The sequence below is a fragment of the Osmerus eperlanus genome, chromosome 13 (assembly GCF_963692335.1).
Source record: "Osmerus eperlanus chromosome 13, fOsmEpe2.1, whole genome shotgun sequence".
NCBI classification, from domain to species: domain Eukaryota; kingdom Metazoa; phylum Chordata; class Actinopteri; order Osmeriformes; family Osmeridae; genus Osmerus; species Osmerus eperlanus.
The window spans coordinates 13,524,063-13,546,462 of record NC_085030.1 but is presented as its reverse complement, the minus strand read 5'-3'; the positions used below and the strand labels follow the sequence as shown (position 1 = coordinate 13,546,462).

The 22,400-nt window shown below is 42.0% G+C and overlaps 2 protein-coding genes across 2 annotated transcripts in view; one reads left to right on the top strand and one right to left on the bottom strand.

Moving 5' to 3' along the window:
• Positions 1-1,335, bottom strand: part of ppargc1b (peroxisome proliferator-activated receptor gamma, coactivator 1 beta) — a 34,822-nt gene extending 33,487 nt beyond the window's left edge. Inside the window, exon 1 of the mRNA XM_062475843.1 lies at positions 1,191-1,335. Coding sequence (XP_062331827.1) covers positions 1,191-1,271 — 81 coding nt within the window. The 5' untranslated portion in view covers positions 1,272-1,335. The remainder of the gene's footprint in view (positions 1-1,190) is intronic.
• The window catches only part of LOC134032052 (rod cGMP-specific 3',5'-cyclic phosphodiesterase subunit alpha-like), a 154,802-nt gene that overhangs the window by 44,467 nt on the left and 87,935 nt on the right, over positions 1-22,400 (top strand). The window lies entirely within an intron of this gene.

The following is a 22,400-nucleotide window of genomic DNA, read 5'->3' as shown; positions in this document are numbered from 1 at the left end:
AATAACCCCCAATAGACATTCAGTAACACTGCAAAGGCGATTCAAATACGAGAGATCGCATAATGTACAAAAGCTGTCAAAATATAAAACTACGTCAATCGTTTGTACTTGACCCGCTGTTCTGTAAAGCTTCAGAATAGCACAGAGGCTATACTCAAATCCAAGATACTTTGTATCACTGGCACTTACTGCCTTTCCTTTTTTGTTTGCATTCATCAGGGACGAAGTATAGGCTTTGTCAAATTGTTAACGTCTGTAAAAATTGTGCAAGCATTGACTAGAAATATTACTCTTCATATTGCTTTGAGCTCTTTACTGACGCGATTATTGGATCTTATTTCAGAGAATGATTAAAACAGTATGCAATAATTTCCATCTCTTTTAGATCGCAAACTTGCTATGTCAATGGCACATTGTCGGTACTAAAAGTGGTTGCTAGCAAGTTCTTCAGTGCCAATGTTTGCACAATTCAGAATTTATACCCTAAGATATGTTCAACTTGGCATTTAACACCACTGTTTTACATTTTGTGACTGGTGTTCCATATACAAGTCGCCTTGTGAACACACCGGGTTTTGTAACGCAGCGAGTGATTACGCAAACGATTACGAGAACATAATCACATGAAGTTTTCACAGATGGGCTAACCATTCTGCTTAGTTGTACACGTCGCATCACTTAAATCCATGAAATAAAGCTTAAACCCATGTGTACGTCGAACTCGACTTCCACGGTTCACTGTATTTCATCAAATATTCTAAAGTATTTACATCTTATAGCCGTTTTAAACTCGCACGTTCAAACTACCCACGTGCCCAAGATAAATTCAGTTGTATTTAAATATAACTAAGTCACCAGGGTAGCCTACGTCTCTTGTTTAAGTAGCAAAACTGGGTTTCTTTTGGAACTTTTGTAATGCAAAATCAATAAACTATCAATAAAATTTTGTTTTCGTATGTTCTGTTTCACCACGTTGTCGGGGCTGATGACATTTCCTTATTACTCCACGTGAAGTCCAGACGTCAAGGCTGACTTGGAGACACCGGTTACACAGTGCGCGAGGATGCTGTCATACAGTCACGGGCATCCAAGACGGTGACATTACACGCACTAATGTCAATAACATGCAAAAACGAACACCGCGCCGTGTGGCCCTAATCCTGCACAGATAATGTCAAAGCATTATTTACCTGGCTCCCGGATTTTTCTGTCAGGTAACTGAAGACAAATGAAGAGAGCTCCTCATCCAACAGTGAAGCGCAGTCCGCCATCTTCTAGTGAATGAGAACTGAGAAGTCAGAGAGCGGAGTATACGGCTTACCACACACTTGCTATAACCGTGTCAGACGGATGATGGCGTAGTTCTGAACTGGCACTTTGTTATGCACAAATCACACGAATAGATTAATAGTAAAACAGATTTTAAAAGAATGTGAGGTAAATATTGTCTAGGTGCGAGGAAATTAATGGATAGTGCCTTTGAAAATGCTAACATTGACCCAGATCTTAATGTGTGCCTCATTCGGAGATAACTAAAAATGCATACTGGGATGACTCAATATTATGCAAATTGGCCCACTGTTGCTCAATTCTTATTGAGCTATAGCAATCATTGTTAACCAATGCAGCATACCCTTGATCAAATGAATAGCAGATGCTATTTGGAGAAACTTGAATAACATAATTATTGTGTATTTAGGCAGTTTGTTGTGGTCTACGGTGCAGGCGTATGAAGGATGTAAATAAAGATTCCCCATGCCCACCATAACATGGGAAGTGATTTGTTGGTAGGGGATACACAGGGAGGAGGGGCTTAGTAAACTGACAGTACTGTAAACCCACATCTTCCTAGACGCCTACTCTAAACCCCTGCGTTTAGCCTACTTAATCATTAATTTTGGACTCAATCTAAAACGATAGCAACACCAGGGTAAAATCGCCTGCTATTAACTCTTCACAGTTTCCCTCCTACACAGTGTGTGTGTCATATTAGTTCATGTGCTGGAGGTTCCAACAGAACTACACTCATGTATGTGCTCAGAAGCACAGCTGGGTTGTGTCAGTACACATAGCCACACCTGCTTTTCTCTGCTCCACATTAGCTTTTCTGGACTTCAAGGTCTCACTGTGAAGCGTACTGTATCGCTTGCTCGAGTGTAGTCTCTAAAAAGGCCTACCACAATTTAAATAATTTAAAAAGTCGAAGCAGTGTAGGTATGTGTAAACCGTTACAATAAGAAGGACCAGCTTAACCCTTCCGTTCAGAGTCCTTTATGGAAATTCTTCCATGTAAGAAGAATGTGCCAAATATAACCCACCTACTGGTTGGCTGGTATTAGTGGACAATAATCTTGACCTGGTCTTTAGAATGTCAAATGTGGCTTGACCAGATACATGACTAAAGCCTGCCTCAACGTTTGTATTGTACATCACAAATGTATATTGCATAAGTACAAATGTATGGGTACTTATTTATTTATGTCTACTAAATTGTTCAATGTAAGCCATGACCTTGTAATGTTAGGCTATTGTTAGTTGTAGAAATCCCTAATGTATGATAGTTATTGAGGCAATAGTACGAAACAAATGGAATAATACTGTAAGAACCCTGTGAATGTAATGCAGATATAATCCCTGTTTTCCCTCCTATAATAGTTCAAAAACAGTGCACAGCCTTCCACACAAAGCCCACGGTTCCATTAACCTGGGAACCAGATGAATCTTCCAGCTCATGTTTGATTTGCTCTGACAGATGGGTCTGGCCACCCGCCCATTCAAACAGATTTCCCTCTGACCAGAATATGGTCGGGCCAATCATAACCGTTTATCTGATATCCTAACATATAGCTACCGGCCCAGTGTTTCAAGTGGCGAATAACAGACAGCCACAAGAAAGATGCAGTTTGAATATCTGTGTTGCCCTTATCTGATTTGAATGTCGGTGTTGTCTTAAACAAGAGCAAAACACATTGCTTTTTTATACAAACTTGATTTGTAACCCCTGACATAATCTTCAGTAACTGTGTTCTTGCTATGCACAGCAGTATCAGGTCAGGCATTCCTGATGGAGCCATCTGTCTATAATAAACTGATAATGTATCTATCTACTGATGATGTATCTACTCCAAATATGTATCTACTGGCTCTGTATACCGGTATGTGAACAAGTGATCGTGTATTGTATTTTACAGGTGTCAGCATGAAGCATGACCAGAGTTGTGTGACCCCACAGCAGAGCTCTGCAGGTGTGCTTTGTTCCTTGGCAACGCCACCTGAGAAAACGTTCATATACACACCTAGCCAATCAGAAGTACAGGTGCCCGTATCCAATAACAAAAGTGGCGATGCCCCCGATAACTCAAGCGTAAAACCTTGAACAGCTCAAACAAGTTATTATGGGATGGAATAAAAATCAATGTGGATTCCACAGAGTATGGGGCAGGCTAGAGTCCTCACTACACACAACTAAACCATATGGGTTGGAGTAAGGATGTTGTTTAAAAACAAACATACACTTACAAAATGCATTTTATGTTTCAGTCGTATCCATTGTAGGAATGTGAGACCAGTCCAAAGACTTAACTACAATGCAGCCATTGATAGTTAATAATCAGCCCCAACAATGTTTAACTGCAATATAATAATTAGCAGATACTGTTCACAAGCACCCATCCACAGATTATCCATCTAAACTGTTCCATGATCCCAATCAGAAATGTTTCAGTTACTGTTCCCCAACTTGAGGCAATCTTCCATGTCACACTAAAGGAAACAAGATTGTTCAAATAAATTTGTCATTCTACACACGTGCCAATATCATTAAACATACACTGGAAGCTATTTGTTGTCTTTGTCCTTGTAGTATCCAACAAAATGGCAATGAAGTGTCCTACACAAGCACTTGTCAGAAGTACTAAGCAGTGTCTTATTCTTTCCTGAAGTACTCAAGTATGTGTCAATGGACCACAGAACAAGTGAAGGCCGCGTGCTTGCAGAGCTACGCATTGAGCCATGCCTGCTGTCCTCTGTCAGTTCCCCTGACGTGGGGAATTCATGTTCAAACATACTATACTAAACTCTTCAAATAGGCTCCCTTTAACCAAAAAGGGTTCCGCTCGGGGACACACCGATGAACCATGGTTGGTTCCTTCTGGTCCTAAATGTATTGATACTGATCATTTAAACATGGACTTCCATGTTGGGATATCTTACAGTAATATGTCTGTTGGTTGTGTTACTCTTAGTTGATGTGGCGGTCTAGACTCTAGAGTCTAGACCATGAATGACCCGCTATTATCAGTCATAGTGTGGCCCATCTGACCAGCCATACGGTCACTGATTGATCTGGGAAGAAGGGGCCTGTGTATAGAGGTCAATAACCCAGCTGCACGTTTGTCCCCAGCTCTGGATGTGGATCTCCACAATCAATATGATTCACAAGATTTTCCGAGAGAGACAGCTAGCACGCCATGTGTGGATTGGAAACGTGAGGATGTTTTCCTCAGTCTAGGTGCAGTGGGAACACACACTCAGCCACATCACTCCATTATAATTTAATTCTTCATGTCAATGTTCATAAAACAGCTTGGTGAGACAGACACTGGATCTGCTACATCAACTTCATTCCTTCTGTTTATATTTGGTCTTTGAGTACATTTATTGCATCAAATACCGACCTATGTCATAAGTTACCAGCATGTCGTCGGTTACCAAGAAGCTTGTCATGGAAAGCGTTTGGAAAGCATTTGGCATGGATAGTTTATATAACACATTAGACTTGTATTGAATGCAAACACATCATCATTTGCCCATATATTTGAAAAACACTGAGCTGCACAGTTAAATGCAACCTATAAATCCCTCCAGTGAAGCATGTATAAGCATTAATCTCATCACACTGGTGTAGAACCATATATAATGGTGCACAGTGCTACGTTGCGTGCTACATGCATAGAGCACAGCCCTCTGACCCGCTGAAATATCACTGTGAGCGCTTCCCCTGCTTAGAACACACAGCACAAACTCTGGCTTTGGAGGGAAGGCAGGGGACTGGATACAGCAGATAGCAAAAGCATTCAGAGCAGGCAGCACTGTGATTGGCTGAACAGGGCCCTTGTCTCTGAGTGGAGGGTGAAGGAGAGCGAGAAAGCGAGAGAGTGAGTGAGAGAGAGAGAGAGAGAGAGAGAGAGAGAGAGAGAGAGAGAGAGAGAGAGAGAGAGAGAGAGAGAGAGAGGAGAGTGAGAATGGAGTGGAGCTGTGGTACCCCTGGCCAACACGTGCCTTGTAATCACATGATCCCTCTCCCTCTCTCTCTCACTTCAACAGCCCAGCCAGCCTTCCTTTCCTCCGCATGGCTACACTCGTGTTCTCAGCGTCTTTTGACTGTCACAACACTTTAATAAAATGGCATGGCCAGTTGTTCAAGTAATAGGGTCTTAAAATGGTTACACCAGAACAAGCCAGGGGTGGGAGGGCAGGGTATGAGACAGAAGACAAGGAGATGAAGGGAAGGGCTTTTTTTGAGGACAGGAGAAACTTTCTCAACTTTCATGAACCTGGACTTGAACTTCACTGTGTTCCTCCTTCAGCTTCTCTGCGCAGCCCAGCCAATTTAGTCCTTTAATTGCTTTTCAGCCCCCCGTTATTGCCTCGTTGTTGTCAGGGAATAGAAACAGCTCAGAGTGCGATTGCTGCGGTGGATCAGAAGCCCGCTGCGTAGAATGGAGTTTAGACAATGGGAGGCTGTGAGCATGTCTTATGGAGCTTCCAGGGTGGACTGCGTGTGCAGTGGGTTGACACTGTGCGAGACTGACTCAGAGCAGCGTGAGTACACACCGTGGGATTTGTGGCATTCCTGGCATTGTTTTATGAATGGACTGGTGTCTATTCCCGGCATCGTCTGCTTCTCAGAGTTCTAAACTACAATTGAAAGGATTCCAAAGTCGTGGTTTTTTTCCATGAAGGGGTCGGGAGCACACACACTCACACATCCAGCCACCCATGACCCCTCCCTGTCTCCTGCACCCTCTTTTCCTTTCTTCTACCTCCCACACACCTTAATCATGCTGATTGGTGCATAGGGACCATATAAATGTAACCACAAAGCGCTATCGTCCTTGGTTTATCAGTTACAACGCCCCTGGCACACAATCTGATTTGAGATCTGAACTACCCGTTGTATAAAGTTTATTAGATTTGATTGGCATGCCCTTTTTTGGGATGCAAGGCTTAACATCTGATGTTGATTATCCACACAATCTTCTCTGTCTCCAGTAAGCGTTCGAAAGTCATGAGGAGAGTGCAACATCTTTTTCGAGACACACTTGAATGAAAATGTCAGAATTGTGAATGAGTGTATTAAAAAAAAGCGACACAGTAACGAGAGTAGTTGTGCAGCCGTTTGAAAGTTTCCACCCTTGAGAGCATAACTGCCAGATGTAGTCCAGGGGAGCTGAACTAGGGCAGCTCAGTACAGGAGGCTGAGGGTAATCCTGCTGCATAGTCAGTAATTATGCGGTTGGCCCCTCAACCAGTTCTCCTGCCCTTTTCTTGTCTTACCTTTCTTATTCCTGCCTCCCTACCTGCGGTCCTTCCCCGTCTCCCTTCCGCCCCCCCCATGCCTTCCTGGGGAACATCTGATTTATGATGGCAGAGCCATGTAGGGGGACAAATGACCTTACACCCCCTCAACAACAACTGGAGCACTATTGAAGGAAAGGTTAGCAATGGGGGCAATAAACATCGATGCTGTACACTGAGGATTTAAGATCTCAAATGCTCGATGACGCCCCCTAACAAATCCTTACAGGTGTAGATGTTAGCGCACAAGTCCACACGCACACACATGTCCACACGCACACACATGTACACAGGCACACACAAGTCCACACGCACACACAAGTCTACACGCACACACATGTACACAGGCACACACAAGTCCACACGCACACACAAGTCCACACGCACACACATGTACACAGCCACACACAAGTCCACATGCACACACAAGTCCACACGCACAAACAAGTCCACACGCACACACAAGTTCACACGCACACACATGTACACAGGCACACACAAGTCCACACGCACACACAAGTCTACACGCACACACAAGTCCACACGCACACACAAGTCCACACGCACACACAAGTCCACACGCACACACATGTACACAGGCACACACAAGTCCACACGCACACACAAGTCCACATGCACACACAAGTCCACACGCACACACAAGTCCACACGCACACACATGTACACAGGCACACACAAGTCCACACGCACACACATGTGCATTTGTGTGAGATTCCCCCAGGAACACGCGGCCATAGATAACGGGAGACTCGTTTTATTTTGGTTGTTGGCATTAAGGAACTAGACCAGCACAAAGCAGGACACAGCAGCACAGCAGCATGCTGCACCACACAGCAGCCTTTGCTCAGTGAACCAAATGAACTCCTAATTATAAAATCTCTGTTTGTTTGAATACCAGAAGCTCTACTATCTTATTTTAGGCCGTTCTTCCAAGTATCAGGGGAATATCGTGGCATTACCCAGTGGTCCTGAAAGCATCAACTCCCCATTAGCACGACCCTCTAGTCTTTGTTGTACGTAGCAACCAACAAAAGCCAAATGTGACTCATCTGAATCCGCATCAGGAACAGCGTGTTTCTGCTTCTTCATAAAACAGTTCAGGTTCACGCTGTTCATGTTTCATGAAATGTATGAAAAATGAAATATAACCTAAATATATATGCTCTCAGCCTGTCTCTCTGTCACACACACGGTCACACACACGGTCACACACACGGACACACACACGGACACACACACGTCCTCTCGCTGTCTTGCACAAACACTTGTGTACCGGAGCACTCTTATCTCAGCGCCGCACACCTCCATGGGTGACATTGGATGTAATTGAATTGTGCATGAGGCCATTTCTACAATGAGTAGGAGAGCTCATGAAGCATCATGGGTAAATGAAACAGCCTCCTGTTTTACGGTGACTCTCAGTTTGAGCTGCTCTGCTGGAGTTGCTGGTCTCTTTGCGGTCATACTGTTCTGTCTTACTAAAAACCGACAAGAACTGAATACATTTGGCTCGTGATCATCATCACGTGGCGATTCTGGACGACATCCACATGAACACGCGCATCTTGGCATTCAGAGAAAGACAAATGAAATGGCTCCTGGGATTTTCCATGGTGTTTATCACTGTGATGTGTATACAACTTGTGTGTGTATACTGACTTGCAGCCACTGGGTTTTAAGGTTTAATAAAACACTTCCCATGTGAAGGTTTCCTGGGGACAAATGAACTTGCTAGCTGCTGGGAGGGCAATGATATGCTGTCTGTCTGAATTATCGCTCTCCTCAAATAAAACTAAGAAGAAAAATCATTGGGAACCATCTGTTTTCATTTAATTAAAATAATTCTCATTCCAGAATGAAGACCCCCACATACTTTGTGCAGGGCACCACTGCATTATATCAGGTACTGCATACAACGACTCATTCGGATGTTGTGACCCAGGTTAGCGCAGCATCATCTGGCCTTGGTCAGGGTTTATCGTGGCCCCACAGCTGCTCCAGTTCCTACTACGCTACGTCACCACTGGACAATCTCTAACATCCGATTGGGTCCGGCATTAAAACTATTTAATCCAGAAAGAGGGAAGGAAGAACAGCTGAAAGGGGGGGGGGGAAGGGGGAGGAGTGGGGGAGGATGGAGGTGGAAGAGTTAGGTTCGATAATAACAGGAGGAATAACAGGAGGAAGGAGTTTTCATTCTTTTTTTCTTTTTTTTTTATCCATTAAGTAATCCTCTTGTGCCACGTGGGGTGAAAGGTCATACAACAGCTCTCATGTGACAGCCAGGACGGTTTCTGTCAGCTGCCGGTGGCCCTGGCCAACACACACTCATACATTACATGCAGAACAGCGCAGCACAAGCCTCACTGCTCCCGTGTGTCTCAAGGACAAGTGCCACTGGACCAAGGTTAGTTCCCCATGAACGGGCCAACATTACCGGGGCGTCGCTGTATCAGCTGAGGGGGGGTTGACCTCTAGAGGCAATTTACATTCGAGAGTAGCGTGAAGCATGCTGAAAGGGGATTGAGTGAAGGAACCATGGAGGGAGTAACCTCACTTCCTCTCATGCTGACTCAATTTCGTTCTTTCATCCTTCTTTCTTTATTTCTTTCTGTCTGTCTCTTTCTGTGTGTCTGTCTCTTTCTGTGTGTCTGTCTCTTTCTGTGTGTCTGTCTCTTTCTGTGTGTCTGTCTCTTTCTGTGTGTCTGTCTCTTTCTGTGTGTCTGTTTCTTTCTGTGTGTCTGTCTCTTTCTGTGTGTCTGTCTCTTTCTGTGTGTCTGTCTCTTTCTGTGTGTCTGTTTCTTTCTCTCTTTCCATTTATAAGATGATCTATTGTAGCGTTGTGCAAGGTGGCACATGTGGGGACCTATTTTTAGTGTGTGTGTGTGCGCACGTGCAAGTGTGGGTGTAGAAGCCTGAGGGTTTTCCTATCTGATTGGGGAAATACCATACCCCCTCCAACCCCTAGTTACTCCTAGTGCTAGGGTAGCGAATATGATAATAATATCCTATTGTGAGTGTGTGTGGGTGTGTGTATGTGTGAGTGTGCATCTGGGAAAGAGGGTATTCTGGTGATGGTGATAAGCTCTCCTCTAATTGCATGGTAATGCCATTCCAAGGCCACTTACCCTATTCCAACAGCAAAGCCCCCCCTCCAGGATCAATATGTACCCCATGGGAGCTGAGCTATGGCTGCACCAGGATCGTAGAGACACGAGGGAGACGCGAGCTATCTGATGGGACTGTGTAATGAGATCAACATGCCTCGAGTGAGCCTCCGTCAAGAGACACCCGTGACATTGTTTTACCTGCTACAGTAGAGGTGGTTAGGAGTTGGGAACATTTTTGACCAAATGTGGAACAGGGAAATGTATTTATGGTTGACACACACACACAACTTGGCTGTATGTTTCCTTGAGATGAGCCTGTCAGAATTCTATACTATGTGAGGGAGGAGTCAGTACTTTTCCTGTGTTCTAAGCCCCTCCTTCATATTTGGACAGTTGGGTCGAAGGAATTCAAAACAAGGCAGGGGGGGTTCTGCTTGTTCGTCCTGAGCGAACGAAACGGGCCACGCCCACGGCCCCTGGCCTCTGGCCACGCCCATGGCCCCTGGCCACGCCCACGCCTCCCTGCACTTGTTTTGATAACGATGTGTAAAGGTCAGCTCTGTGTTTGCTTGTTTAACATACACACATGAAGGTGATATGGAGAAAAACAAAAGACCTAGACGCAATTTGAACCCTTTCTGGGTACAGACGGGATTGAAACCTGCACTCGAAAAAGTATGTTGTTTGTGGCTTTTTTTTAAACTTGAGTTTGTAAAATACTAAAAGTAAATAGTATGTCAAAGTATTAAATTATTTTAAAGAAAACGTTTTATTGAGTACTATTAAACCAAGTGTCATAATCAGGTGAGATTATGAAATCTGTTAAAATGTGATAAACAGAATCATATGCACTCACGCACTTTCATCTTTTTGAGTTTGATAGACAGTGGTTTCACAAAGTAAGTCAAGGAAGAAGGCCCACCTCTCACGATGGCGATTGGCTGGAACAGGATTGCCGGAACATAACTGGCTGGAAAGTAGCGGGCCTCTCCAAAATTATAAATTGACATCCCACTGGCACTGAGCTGTCTTCGTTGCTCAGCAACTGTCAGAGAGCCTCATTAGCTTACACAACATGTTTATAGGGGACAACCCTTTTCTTTTTTGCTTTTATTTTCTTTACCATTAAACCTTATCTTTCATACCTTTAAGTGTGGAACCACTTGACATAAAGTATTTCGGTAACACTTTATAATAAGTCAACGCTTTTTGGCATTTACAAAGTGTTAACTAATAGTTAGTTAATCCTTTATAAAACATTTCGAAACATTAACAATACATTATTAAATAGTTAATAAGCTTATTATTAAACACTATGTTGATCATTAATAAACACTGTTAAAAATTATGTATTTTATTCATAATACAATTCATAAGGTGTTTGGTAACTGCATTATCATACTTTATAGACAGCTTGTTAATATAGTTGCAAACCAGTAGTTTAAAAGGTGTTAATGGTACATGAGCTGGTATAGAAAGCATTAGCAAATGGTGAACAAACCATTTACATTACCTTTATAAAGCATGAGTAAATAACTAACAACATATTTACTTATGTCTTTCATTAATGTATGCCAAGTCGAATACAGGATGTACACTATGCTTTGCAGATATCTTAACAACTAGGCTATTTTATAAAGACTTACTAATGATGCAACTTCTAATTAGTAATGCAAGTTATAAAGCATTTACTAACTGTTAGTTAAGGCTTTTGCGTGACCTAATCTAAAGTGTGAACTATTTATGCCTTAAGCATTTATAGAAAGACTATAGGCCTATAGATGTTGTGTTTTTGTTTTTTAGAAGAAATAGCTGTTAATTTATTTACCTGGGTAATAAAATAGTATTTTATTTCCATTAAGAAGCAATACAGTAGAATTGGTATAAAAGTTGGTTACCCAAAGCTGTATTTTATTTTCCAAAAATGGCTGTAATAAACTGGAAATGTTTAGCTACTCCTCGACAGGTCTGCAAACGCCTTTGAAAGCAGAGATTTGTTAAAACATTCAAATCGTTTTAACAAATTGAGGCGACAAAGCGTTTGCTGACCTGTCGAAGAGTAAACATTTGGTTTCTTATATACTACAACAATACGTGGGAAGATCCCAAATCAAACACGGCGAATCTGGAGCAGACGCCATCTTGTCAGAGCAATCAGCTGCAGTTGTACTGGTGACGTCACTACATCTCCAAGGCAACATATCAACAACTCTTTTGAGAACGTCATCTGAACCAATAAGAACAGTACGAGCGTTCTGATTGGCTAATGGGTAGTCATGCCAGCCGCGTATTAAGTCTTCATATATATCTATGCGCGTATTGACCTCATCTGCGGTCTGATACGTATTCTTATTGCCCTCCGCTGATGTCATCTTCAAAATGAGCGAGATCGAGGAGTTTTACTATCCAGATGACAATGAAGACATCAACAGTGACGAGGAAATTCTTAACTTTCTTAACCTTTTAAGGAGTGAGTTCTAAATATTACCGACGCTTCCACCAGAGTGAGTTATTTTTCCAAAACGGAAGCTAGCTAGCTTTAGTTAGCTTCCGTTACCTAGCAACCTAGCATAATACTCGTAGCAATGCTACTACCTGCTAGTGTTACTTGTTAGCCTCCTAATTGTAAATTTTGAAGCCATACTATAGCGTTTGTCATATAGTTTTTGTCTATCGGAAAATAGTCGGTTGGAATGTTCAGAATCACACGTGTGACGGTACTCTGTGGGGCCCGCTTTCGAACGATCACATATGTGTGACGCTACTCCTTAACGGGAAGAAAAGTGTGAACACAGAGAGATAAACGACAAGCGCTAGGCAGATTGCTAGGTTTGGTTGCTCAGATTTCAGATTGGTTGCTAGGTGCTAACACCTGAAACACACCATGAGAAGACTTGAGTAGAGCTGAACAAAACGACATGTTTTAAATGAAAAGAGCTAAAAATGCCATATAATAAACAACTTACTAACCTCGACCGTTCGGTCATGCCGGGAAATATCAAACTGAGGTTTTAACGTATCGACCGTTGTCACTCTCGGCTAGTAGCGTTAGAGCTAAGTAGTTAGTAAGACACATGCCTGTCATTACTTAAATAAAATAGTAATTTTGTGTATCACATTGTGTTGTGTCTGTTTCCTTTTGAGAAACGTATGTTCAGCCTTTGTGAATGTGAGGTTCGAGAATGGACAAGAATACCTTAATAAATAACTTATAAATGTTTAATAAGGCATAGATAGTTCACACTTTAGATTAGGTCACGCAACAGCCTTAACTAACAGTTAGTAAATGCTTTATAACTTGCATTACTAATAAGAAGTTGCATCATTAGTAAGACTTTATAAAATAGTTGTTAAGATATCTGCTAAGTATTGGTGTACATAATGTATTCGACTTGGCGTACATGAATTAAAGACATAAGTAAATACAGTTAGGTCCATACATATTTGGACATTGACACAATTTTCATCATTTTGGCTCTGTATACCACCACAATGGATTTGAAATGAAACAATCAAGATGTGCTTTAAGTGCAGACTTTCAGCTTTAATTTCAGGGTATTTACATACAAATCAGGTGAACGGTGTAGGAATTACAACACATTTTATATGTGGCCCCCCCCTTTTTAAGGGACCAAAAATAATTGGACAAACTAACATAATCATAAATCTAATTGTCACTTTTAATACTTGGTTGCAAATCCTTTGCAGTCAATGACAGCCTGAAGTCTGGAACCCATAGACATCACTAGACGCTGGGTTTCGTCCCTGGTGATGCTCTGCCAGGCCTCTACTGCAACTGTCTTCAGTTCCTGCTTGTTCTTGGGGCATTTTCCCTTCAGTTTTGTCTTTAGCAAGTGAAATGCATGCTCAATTGGATTTAGGTCAGGTGATTGACTTGGCCATTGCAGAACATTCCACTTCTTTGCCTTAAAAAACTCTTTGGTTGCTTTTGCAGTATGCTTCGGGTCATTGTCCATCTGCACTGTGAAGCGCCGTCCTATGAGTTCTGAAGCATTTGGCTGAATATGAGCAAATAATATTGCCAGAAACACTTCAGAATTCATCCTACTGCTTTTGTCAGCAGTCACATCATCGATAAATACAAGGGAACCAGTTCCATTGGCAGCCATACATGCCCACGCCATAACACTACCTCCACCATGCTTCACTGATGAGGTGGTATGCTTTGGATCATGAGCAGTTCCTTCCCTTCTCCATACTCTTCTCTTCCCATCATTCAGGTACAAGTTGATCTTGGTCTCATCTGTCCATAGGATGTTGTTCCAGAACTGTACAGGGTCTTTTAGATGTTTTTTGGCAAACTCTAATCTGGTCTTCCTGTTTTTGAGACCAATGGTTTACATCTTGTGGTGAACCCTCTGTATTTACTCTGGTGAAGTCTTCTCTTAATTTTTGACTTTAACACAGATACGCCTACCTCCTGGAGAGTGTTCTTGATCTGGCCAACTGCTGTGAAGGGGTTTTTCTTCACCAGGGAAAGAATTCTTCTGTCATCCACCACAGTTGTTTTCCGTGGTCTTCCGGGTCTTTTGGTGTTGCTGAGCTCACCAGTGCGTTCTTTCTTTTTAAGAATGTACCAAACAGTTGATTGAGCCACACCTAATGTTTTTGCTATCTTTCTGATAGGTTTGTTTTGATTTTTCAGCCTAACGATGGCTTGCTTCACTGATGGTGACAGCTCTTTGGACTTCATATTGAGAGTTGACAGCAACAGATTCCAAACACAAATACCATACTTGAAATGAACTCTAGACCTTTTATCTGCTCCTTGTCAATGAAATAACGAACTCCCATGAGGGAATAACATACACCTGGCCATGGAACAGCTGAGCAGCCAATTGTCCAATTACTTTTGGTCCCTTAAAAAGGGGGGGGCCACATATAAAATGTATTGTAATTGCTACACCGTTCACCTGATTTGGATGTAAATACCCTGAAATTAAAGCTGAAAGTCTGCACTTAAAGCACATCTTGATTGTTTCATTTCAAATCCATTGTGGTGGTATACAGAGCCAAAATGATGAAAATTGTGTCAATGTCCAAATATTTATGGACCTAACTGTATGTTGTTAGTTATTTACTCATGCTTTGTAAAGGTAATGTAAATGGTTTGTTCACCATTTGCTAATGCTTTCTATAGCAGCTCATGTACCACTAACACCTTTTAAACTACTGGTTTGCAACTATATTAACAAGCTGTCTATAAAGTATGATAATGCAGTTATCAAACACCTTATGAATTGTATTATGAATAAAATCTATAATATTTAACAGTGTTTATTAATGATCAACATAGTGTTTAATAATAATATTATTAACTATTTAATAATGTATTGTTAATGTTTCAAAATGTTTTATAAAGAATTAACTAACTATTAGTTAACACTTAGTAAATGCAAAAAAGCGTTGACTTATTATAAAGTGTTACCAGTATTTCAATACACAAAGGTTTTTGAGTGTGGGTTAGGCTGAGATATGTCAGCTGGTCGTTGGATGCTAGTGGGAGGAGCTTGGCTCTGAAGATGGGCTGACATGCCTAACCATCAATCTGAATATACAGTGAGCTGATTTCCAGGCAGGGGGTTCAGCTCTCCTTGCATATGATTGACTGATTTCCAGGCAATGGTTCAGGTTTCCCAGTGTGAGAAAAGCGGGTCTACTATTTACCTTTGCAAAGCCTCTCTACGATGAAACCTATCTATTGAGCAACCTGCCTGCAATCCATCACACACACACACACACACACACACACACACACACACACACACACACACACACACACACATACACACAGCAAGTCTGAAATGTTTGCAGTGTATTGTTGCAGTCAATAGGGTCCCTTTTACAGTCAGTGTACAATACTATTCCAGCGACGTCTGCCCATACAGAGAGCAGAGAGAGAATGTAAATCCACAGCGATGCTCTCAGCTGAGGGTTGTGTTTAGTACATGCTGCTCTAGTGTCCTCCTCATGCGAGCGCTAGGTATTTGTTTAAAGTTTAAACAGTGTGGTGAGCATGTCACAAGGCCTAACTGCTTGCTGTCATTAAACACACCAACGAACCGTGTTATAAAAGGGGCATGCAGGCACACACACACACTAACAGAGACACCATAGCACACACTGTCGTCATGTAAACAGGGATCTGCAAATAGTCATGTTTCACGAGTTGTTATGATTGTTTTCTATAGGATGGTGGAGTTACTGTAAAAAGGCTCAAGACGCACTTGTTCTGGGAGTACAACGGTACTTAGGAATGGTTCGCTTGACCCGATGTTAGTTTCCTCAAGGATCACAATGACTCTTGCTCAGAGACTTGTTGCTCTTGTGGTTAGTGGTAACTGATTTAAAATTGTTTGTACTCGCTATATTGTTTTTTATTATTGTTGCTTGTCTTTTTTTTTCACAGGTACACTTGCACTTATAGCAGTTCATATTGTTTAATTGTAACTTGTTTAACTACATGCTCTTATGGTTCTTCCTTTTGGGCACTTACTTTGGTTGTTCACAATGTGTGCTTCATGTTTTGGCTACTCGCAATGTTTTGTGGCTATCTCGTTGTTATGATCAGTGACCTATGCACTTAGTAAAGCTCTCTCTTGGAAGTCGCTTTGGATAAAAGCGTCTGCTAAATGAATAAATGTAAATGTAATGTACTGTGTCTAAAGGTGAACCTCCATACCCACGTTCCATCAGCATCATTCCTGATCTGGCCTGACATGCAAATATATAAATCTTTTGTCCAAAAAAAGATAGATTGTAAGGAGCGGCAGTAACAGAGAGAGAGAGAGAGAGAGAGAGAGAGAGAGAGAGAGAGAGAGAAAGAGAGAAAGAGAGAGAGACCAGCAGTCGGTACAAGGTTAGAGATAATAATAGATTTTGGTCTCTAAATTATTTATCAGGCCTGTGCTCTCTGGTATATTAGTCCAGTGAAAGACACAACTCTGTTCAGTATGCATGCTTAGACACACACACACTTGAGGGAAGATATATTTTGAGTGAACTCCAATAAATATACAGATTTTGTGATGTTAGTGGATGTTTCCTAGTCGGTGTCCTTGTAGTCTGGTGTGGTATAGTTCCTGTGATAAATCATGACATGTCTATAAAAGGATGTGCAGTGAACCATGGTGCAGTGGTCTTCCACCAAGAGGGAGCCTGGAGACTAGCACACACACAAACAAACACACACACACACATATACACACATACACACATTCACACATGCACACACATATACACACACATTCACACACACACACAAAATCATAGTTGGGAGCAGTGTATCCTGTCCCTGCATCCATTTACAATACTACTGTAAAGGCACCGCCGGCAGTGACATACATTGTTGCTGGGGTTACAATGTATGTAACTTTGCCTTTTGACCCTGGAATCTTCATGGCTCTGATGCCTGCTCCTGTCAGTCATATGGGTCCACTTTAGACTTCCGGGCGACAGTGTTGACCAATCAATAGTGTTAATCATAAAAAGTGCAAAGACAGCATTCCAAGTGTTTATGATCTGAAGGTCAGAAGTCCTCAGCCAGGTTGTTTAGTTATTTACAGCTGTGTCGGGCCCTGGTGTACAGAGGAGGCCAGGACAGACCTGTACAGCGCATCACTGTTGAGTAGTGGTGACATTTGTCACATATATGCACACACAGATATAAAAGACACTTTACAGTCCGCTTTCATTTTCCAGGTTGCCTATGAGCTGTCTGTGTCCACCACTCAGACACGAGCGAGATATACAGGAAGCCTTTTGGCCATTGCTGTCATTCCTAAACCTTCTCCCCTCCCCCAACACACACGTCTTATGAAATCAAATTTTGCTCGTTTTCTTTGTCTCTGTGTTTCCTGACTTGTAGCCTTGCCGTCTCCTATCACTCCTTTGGAGGTTGTGGTGGGCGTCAGAGTAGCAGAGCTCTGAGTCACAACCATGAAAAAAAAAACTAAGAGCTACCAGACTAAATGTGGGTGACTAAGTTGGTGCAGAGAGACCAAACAGCCCTTTTTAAACAGCAGTAAAACGCATCTGCCCACTGAGGCAGTCGGATCCCAGTGCTCCTCTATCTCGCTGCAAAGCTCCACGATGTTCTTTTCACATAAGAGCTATCAAATCCATAATTTATCAGTGGATAGTCAGCTCAGCACTTAAACTAGGAAGCCCACCCCAGTCAAAATAATGCGCAAAACTTCAACTAAAGCCTTTTGAAAGTAAACCAGTATGAATTCTTTCTTGTCAAACTCATGGTTAGGGTAATCCAATGGTTTCTAATTATTTCATTTTTTTTTTTACTTTGAAATAGCATGGTTTGATTTAACATCAAGTAATCCTAAGAGTATCACACTAAAAACCTAGTATAATTTTAAGCTATTGTGAGGCTAATAATCAATCTTTGGTCTTTGAAGGAGACCTAGTTTATCTCAACATTTTACATGACATCTGGTAAACAATTATATGGTAGGCTGACGCTTGCATTAGATTACTTTTAGCTAAAGTGCAGTCGTAAGCTGATAAACAGCTACAGACTGTCACAAAGTGTAAAGGGTATTCATAAGGTTCACTTCCAAACAGACACTAGGAGAAAACTACAGACAGAAGTTTACACATTAACCTGCATCTTAGAAATTTCCAGGGAATTTGGCTCTGGCCATGGATTCATAAAGAGGTAAAACTGTGACCACACAGAGATAACTTGATGACACAAAGCTGCATGAAAATACTACTACTGAAATGTCCAATCATAGATAGAGCAATGTAACCATGACAACGAAAACTTGACTTCACTTTGCAGCCCACCAACCCAAATATCTGAACTCGTCGACTATGAAGACATCATTTGGGCAATGGGCACACAGTCCCAGACAGAGCTACCTTCTCACAAGATGTGGTAGTTCCAAATGACTTTTTGCCACCACTGGTGGGTAAACACAGCACATGTGTGATACCATGATACTCTGCATGACACTGTTCACTTAACACTGTGTGGGATTATTCTGCTACCAGCAGGAGAGATAAACATCTGTGTACCAGATTAAAACAAATGTAAAGCTCAACACAAGCTGGAAGATTTTGTAATAACTGTAGTGTCAGACAGCAGACTAGCACTGTACGCCACGTCCTTTCCCGCACCTGACACTTGATCGTTCTGTTCCCTCACTCGGACCGGGAGAGGGAGACCCATGGTTGTGCGAGCACATCCATTATACAGATCCTGGGGGCACTCACCTCTGTCTCTTCGGATTACCAGTTGAAGATGAAGAGCGCTTCCCTTCCCTCTTTCATCGGATTGTACACACACACACACGCACACGTGCACGCACACACACACAGGCACGCAGGCACACACGCATGCACACACGCACGCACGCAGGCACACACGCAAGCACACACGCACGCACGAACACACACGCACACACATCAACACAGGAGAACACAGGACTTGCATATTATGAGGACAAGACACAGCAGCAAAAATAGGTCAACCTTTATTATTTCACTCTGTGGAAGTGAACACATGGTACACACCTTATCTAGGCTTTTCGGTTTAGCAAATTAATTCCTTAACAAACAAACAAACAAACAAACAAACTAAAACTACCTCATACAGCCAATGATCAATGGAGTTTGAAGCCTGAACCCTGTGTTGTTTAAACAGGAGGTCATGAGTTCACATACCGTTAGTAATTAGTTATGGTCATTCTCTCCTAAACACTGGGTGTCACAGAAAGCAGATAGGAAAACCTTATAAACAGTACCACTGGCTTTAAGTCAATACATTGATTGCATGAAACAACCAATACTATCAATCTGTCAGTGACACATATGGCTCTGTCCTCTATCCTCTGGGGTGCCCAGTGTAAAGGAAAGAGTGACCATAACTAATTACTAATAGTATGTAGGTCATCTACTGTAACTGATAATGGTGTCTAGTCAGCTAATCCAGTTTAAACAATTTATTTATATTTGTGGGCAAATAAAATGATGTACAGGATCATTCTGGGTCTGTACATCACTTTAAGGTGGGTTTTTTTTGTAAACATGTTTTGTAAGTTAACGAGGCCCTTAGAGAGTTGTTGAGCAACACAGACAGCTCAGTGCCAGTGGAATGTGAATTTCTTATTTTCGGAGCGGCCTTCCTCCTTGGCTCATTTGGTGACACCACTGTCTATCAAACTCAAGCTGGAGGAAAGCATGGAAGTTCAGAGAAGAAATGGGGGACACTGTTTCTCAAATTATAATTTATTTGATAATCTTATCTATTACTGTTTTAACCCTTGTGCTGCCTTTGGGTCACATGACCCAAAGGTTCATAACGAACCATTGTTGTGTTTACCCAATTTTACCCAATACAAAAACAAACACAAATTATTTTCTTTTAATCTTTGCAATGTGGGGGGTCTGAGACAGCCCAACGGTTAAAAGAAAATGCTTAACTTTGTTTTTGTATGCGGTAAAGTTGTCGCAATACGACAGTGGGTCACAATGACTGATGGGTCAGAATGACCCGAAGATAACACAAGGGTTAAATCTCTGTATCACTTTGTCAAATAAAACATTTTAAAACGGCATGAAATATTTTTACATAAATAAAAGAGGAACAATTTGAGTGACTGACTGATTATAATTTCATAGATCTTTATTCAACGGTATCCTTGATTGAAGAATGGTCATCCTAAATGTGTGGAAAAAAAGATGTCTTCCTACATGGAAATAGTTTGACTTAAATTGATATTACATCGGTATTATGTTGACGTGTAGGAGGAGATAGTGCAGGCCTCTCGGTGGTCTGGAGAGAAACATGTGTCTAAATACAGTTAACAAATCCACTGTCATCATTGAGGTAAGGGCATCTTTGTGGCCAAGCAAGGAAACGTTTGCTTACACAGGAATATATTTGGACTTTATGGGAGCCAAATAATTCCTCGGTCGAGATACAAATATTCTCAAAATACAATAATTGGAGAAGAATGTCACTTCAACATGGACCTGCTTCAAAAATTCTCACTTTTCTGAAGGAGTTATAATTACAGTTGTGGTTTCCATAATGGATGTGATTTGTTAAGACGCAGAACTATTGAATGTTAGTGGTTTTACAACTTAGAGCCCCGCACAGAACGATACCCTTACATGGTGAAAGGTCTTTTCAAAAGTAGGATTAAAACTCATACTTTCCGGTCTGCATAAATGCCTCACTGGGTCCATGTATGTTGATTGTTAATACTGTCAACATGGTTTACACCAGTTATTAAGGTTTATACCTAAAACATAGCATGCAGTAGAAGTGTCTGGGTTTGTCCAGTACATGAGAAAGTGTGAATGTGTGTGAGAACAGACCACCTGCATCCAGAGATCCCGCCTCACAAAATACCTCTAAATAGAAGGATTAGGGCCTAAAATCCCTTCATCTGGCTCAGGGATTATGTGGCAAGTGAAACGAGTGTTTATGACTATATCATTCTGCAAGTCGTTAAACAAGACTTTAGGAGCTGCCAGCGTCACTTCAGTGATGAAAAGGGACAACAGGGGGCCGGTAGTACCATCAAAATAGATCCTACAGGACTAGGGTTTGACCCTGATGACATCCTACAAGGTTTGACCCTCATCTGTGGCTTGACCTCTGCAGGCAGGACTCTTGGAGGGTGTCAGAATTTTTGGGTCCCCGGTATTCTGCCACACGTCATTTTTATTACCGCAGCATTCAGCATGGGTCAGCGTTATTATCTACCGTAGCCTTGAACTGCTTGGCAACCTTGGAATACAGGGCAGCTGTTACTGCTGCTATGGGGGGAGAGAGAGGGATTTAGTGAGGGGATGAGAAAAATATAGAGATACAAGGAGATAGAACAAAACACACCTCCCCAGGAGGGAGCAGGGAAGGCGTTCTGTTAGAAGAACACGTTCCCCTTTGCACACCCCATGCCTCAACCCTACCTCCCTTTCTCTCAAACACACACATTCCCTTGATGGTGTAGAGGTTAGGTAGTGTGCCATTTTCCTCACACTCGGATGTTAAAATGTGTGTCTGTTTCAGAAATTGATGTTCCCATGAGGCTGCCACAACACTCCTGCAATAACAATCTTCAGCTTATGAAAGTGAAGGGAGCACCAACTTGGTTACCCAAACCTTTCAATGTATCTAAAAATACCATTAAATTTGGCAACGTAAAAAACAAACAAATCTTTCGTTAAATTGTTCAGAAACACCACCCCAAACATACTGTTTCAAATAAAAGAAAAGAAAGAAAGAATATTTAGGCATTAACATTTAAAATGACCTTTCTCTAATTAAGAGTGTCTGAAATACAAACAGTGACCGTCTATCCATGGGAATGGTTACATAAGTTGTCCTTGAAAGCGCATTTGGTGTTGAAAATGTGTCCCTCGTCATTTCCATCATTCATCACAAGCTGGCCTTGGAGTTGCCGGTAAGGGGTAGGTCTCTCGCTCTCTTCCCCCCTGCTCTCTCATCTCTCTCCAGGGTGCGTTCGCTCCCAGCGCTCCTTACATACCATGGGGAGAAATGTGCTTCCATGTTTTCCACACACCAGTGTTGTGACTCTCTTTGGGGGTGAGTGCTTCGTACTGTAACAGTGAATGTGGAGCAGACCTGCATGTCAACACTATATTGACAGAACTTTTATAGAATGGCAATAAGAGTGTCCT